This window comes from Plectropomus leopardus, unplaced genomic scaffold, assembly GCF_008729295.1.
Source record: "Plectropomus leopardus isolate mb unplaced genomic scaffold, YSFRI_Pleo_2.0 unplaced_scaffold6272, whole genome shotgun sequence".
Lineage (NCBI taxonomy): Eukaryota > Metazoa > Chordata > Actinopteri > Perciformes > Serranidae > Plectropomus > Plectropomus leopardus.
This window is the reverse complement of record NW_024668977.1, coordinates 131-3695: the sequence shown is the minus strand read 5'-3', so window position 1 is coordinate 3695 and position 3565 is coordinate 131. Positions and strand designations below refer to the sequence as shown.

The 3565-nt window shown below is 37.4% G+C and overlaps 1 protein-coding gene across 1 annotated transcript; it reads right to left on the bottom strand.

The window, feature by feature from the left end:
- Positions 1-873: 873 nt before the first annotated feature.
- Positions 874-3331, bottom strand: LOC121939838 (vesicular integral-membrane protein VIP36-like). Its single transcript, XM_042482774.1, has 3 exons — positions 3198-3331; positions 2876-2995; positions 874-1712 (listed from the first exon to the last, which is right to left on the bottom strand). Exons 1-3 carry the CDS (start codon positions 3307-3309, stop codon positions 1552-1554), a joined length of 393 nt encoding a protein of 130 aa, XP_042338708.1. The 5' UTR covers positions 3310-3331; the 3' UTR covers positions 874-1551.
- Positions 3332-3565: the final 234 nt, after the last annotated feature.

Below are 3565 nucleotides of genomic sequence, written 5' to 3'. Positions count from 1 at the left end.
AAACTAAAGAGAGGATTTTCAATGTTCCTGATGTAGCACTCAATGATTTTAACATTCATTACAGTGAAGAATTCAACTGAAGAAGAATTCTGTCACAATTTAGCATCATTAACCAAAAACAAATACTTGGAAAATTAAAAAGGCAACTTCAAGATAAAAAAAAAATGCTGCTCAAAAGACCCTGCGAGGAAAAATAGGAAAAAGTAGCATAAAATATTTTAGTCTGAACGTTGTTCATTTTGCACTGAGCCCTTTCTAGTGGCCTCATCCTGTCAAAAAACATTAGGGACGAGTTGTGGTTTTCAGCTGGAGCTTCACCGTCTTCATATTTCACCTTTACCCGACTTTAAACTTCACATTAACATGTCAACATGTCGCCGTTTGTGCCATCACACTATTGTCCCTCACAGACAAAATGACTACACTGAAAAGTTGATTTTACTCAACAGCAAAAAAAATCTAGCAAATCTTGAATGATGTAAGTAAATATAACTATTACTCTTAATTTATGTTTACTTTATTTCTAATTGTTAACTTTACTTAAAATTCAGTTATTTCAATTCAATGAAAAGTTGAATTTAAACAATCTTTCTAAGTTTTAGCAGCTTCAATAAACCAACTTACTGTGCTGTATATTAAAGGTCATCAGATTATCGGCCTAATTATTGGGACATCTGACATTTTGCCAATTAGCTGGTAAATATGTTTAAAAAAAAAAATCCGACAACCTTACCTCAAAGTTAACACAAAAAGGTAGGAAAGCAAAACAAAAACAAAAACATTTTAAATTAAATGACCTGAGGAAAATTCTTAAAAATAATGATAATTTTGTAAAAACACCTTTTAAATATGTAATTATGATATTTGTAATAATTTCTAAAAATAATTTTTACCATATTTGTGATGTTTCTTGCCAAGTTGCTCAATCTTTTATTTCACATGTTCTCATCAAGAATTCAAACCAATTTGCTCCAGGTTCAAAGGTTTAATGTTTGTGAAAGGCGTCTGCACTCAGCACGCGAAAACTGATGCTGATCTGAGTTTTAAAGGGTTAATGCTCTCAATTCTTTTTGCAGTCACCACAATTACAATGTTGTTTTGATCCAGCTTTGAGTGTGTGCAGCTACTTTCTTCTTCAAATAAATAATCAGGTAAAAAAGCCCGGAAGACAAAAGATGGAAACCTTCTGTAAATTGTCGTTTGGTGGCAAAGTTTGCCGTTTGGAGTGTCACATCTGCAGCACAGGATCCAATCAGCAGCTGAAAACACTCTTTAGAGGGGAGTTTGTAAAGGACAGACCGTCTGTTCTAACCCTGCAGTTAATGAACACACGCAGAACAAAAAACAGCCGGCAGCTCATGACAGTCGCCGCCGGTTCTGCACCTCCTCACCGGCAGAATTCACTCTGAAACAGTGCTTCAAAGATATAAACATTTGTACAATCTTTAGAAAAAAATTCACATTGAATGTGCTCGATCTGGAAACAGTTCACTCCACCACAGACCGACAGACAGACACCTCTGTGACGAGGTTCTCCTGTCTCGCTTCGGCTCAGTAGAACCTCTTGTTCCTCTCCTGTCTCTTCTGGAAAACCACAGCTCCCACCACGGCGCACACCACGATGCCCAGCAGCGCGCACAGCAGCAGCAGGAACACCTTCCAGCCGGTGAGGGGCGTCCCCCGGAAGTTTCCCGTCGGATCGTCGATGTTGTCTGCGGAGGAAAATAAAAGAATCTGAGTTCACCGTCGTGTTCAGCCCAGGGCCGTTGCTCGTCGTATTTGTGGGCAAAGACTTGCTTTTTGACAAAAGAATAATAAAAGAGCACTTCTTCATAAGTGGATGCAGCGTGAAAGAACATAAAATTCATCCGAAGACTTCAGACACATTTTTAAAAATCCATTTCCAGAACTTTTCCAAGACTTTGAGGCAAATTTTAAAGACCAAACATTCTCTGAAACTACCACCACTACTTCTTATTGTTTTTTTTCATCCCTTTAAAATTGCTTTTTTAAAAATACATATCTTATTAAAAAACTAATGAATTTATAGTAGAATTAGAACTCAATATTTAAATGTAACCTAAAGACTGTTATTTATGAGAGGGGAGGGGTTGTGCAAAAAGGGTAAAACGTCAAAAAATTATTATTTCTGGGGAGAGACTTATGTTTTGTTTTTTGGCTCAGGAAAGAGGCAAACAACTTTAAATGGCTGCACTTTGGGATTATTTTACTGCTGATTTTTTTTTTAACACGCAAAGCATCTTCAAAAGGCATGTTTTCTTTAAAAAGTTTTTGGTATTTAGTAATTAGTTAATGTATTTATTTATTGAGCAAATATTTTACAGAGAAAATAGTGTGAAGATTTTTTGAAAAACATTTTAGCTATCTTTTTTTCTTAAGATTTTTTTGGGAACTTTTTGGCCTTTAATGGATAGGACAGAGTTAGCATGAAAGGCAGAGAGAGAAGAGATGATGTGCAGCAAAGAGCCGAGGCCGGAGTCAAACCTGCGACCACTGTGGCGACAACATAACCTCTGTACATGGGCTGCCCGCTCAACCAAATGAGGGCCCCATTTTAGCTTTATTTTAAAAAATAAAAATATTTTGGCTTTTTTCCTCAAATTTTTGCGGATTTTAATAGAAAAAAAGATCCTTTAAAAATCACCAAAAATGACAAAATGTGTCAGTCAGGAACGGCCCAAAGTGACCATCTGCACCGGAGTCGCTGTGGGCTGAATACACGAGCTTCAAACGTTTAACGTGCCCCCGACACAGTCGCATACAAACGTCACAAATCAATGGTTTACAGAAACATATAACAGCGACATTTATTCAGGTTCAGGTGCAGACTTTTAAGCTTCTAAGCTTTTTCTACCTTTGGGCGACTTGAGGAGGCTGACGCTCGGCTCGATTTTAGTCCAGTCCAGGTTCTCTTCCTCGGGGGTGTGTTCAACCATCAGCTGGTAGAGCTTCATGGAGATGATGTCATGGTTATCTGGAAAATATTAGAAAAGAGTTTAAATGATCAGCAAATCAGTAACAAACTGAAATATAATGCGCTAAAAATGTTTTAAAAAGCTGTGACAGCAAAACATTCCTGGAAAATGAAATACAAATAATAAAAAACATATAATTCAGCCACACTTCAGTTGTGGTTATTTAAACTTTTTTTTGTAGAGTTTCCAGCTCGGACCCACCGGACAGATCTCCTGTAGCTGCTGAGGCACCAAAGAAATATCCGGTTGGAAGTCGAACTCCTCCGATGTCGATGCACTCCCTCCACTCGTTTTTATCGTCCACATCAACCATCACCTGCAGGAGACACACTGGATTTTACTGATGCAGTGCAGCACTGAAACACTTTCTCCAGTACAACTTTAAAAATCTACCAAAAAACAAACAAAAAATAAATAAATAAAATTCCTGTCACATTTTGTCAACATTTGGGTAGAACTAAATTTACCCTCTGAAACCTGGACTGACTCGTTTTATTTTGTGTTGCATTCAGACACTTTTCACCACCTGTTTGACCCTCGGAAAACACAGCAAAACGGTTCGAATTCTT

What these genes read in the sequence shown, in the direction of transcription:
- LOC121939838 (XM_042482774.1), bottom strand. Translation starts at nt 3,309, where the DNA reads ATGGTTGATGTGGACGATAAAAACGAGTGGAGGGAGTGCATCGACATC. An exon ending in AGCTACAGGAGATCTGTCCG is followed by an intron (nt 2,996 to 3,197) that starts GTGGGTCCGAGC and finishes AATATTTTCCAG; the next exon opens with ATAACCATGACATCATCTCC. An exon ending in CCTCCTCAAGTCGCCCAAAG is followed by an intron (nt 1,713 to 2,875) that starts GTAGAAAAAGCT and finishes TTTCCTCCGCAG; the next exon opens with ACAACATCGACGATCCGACG.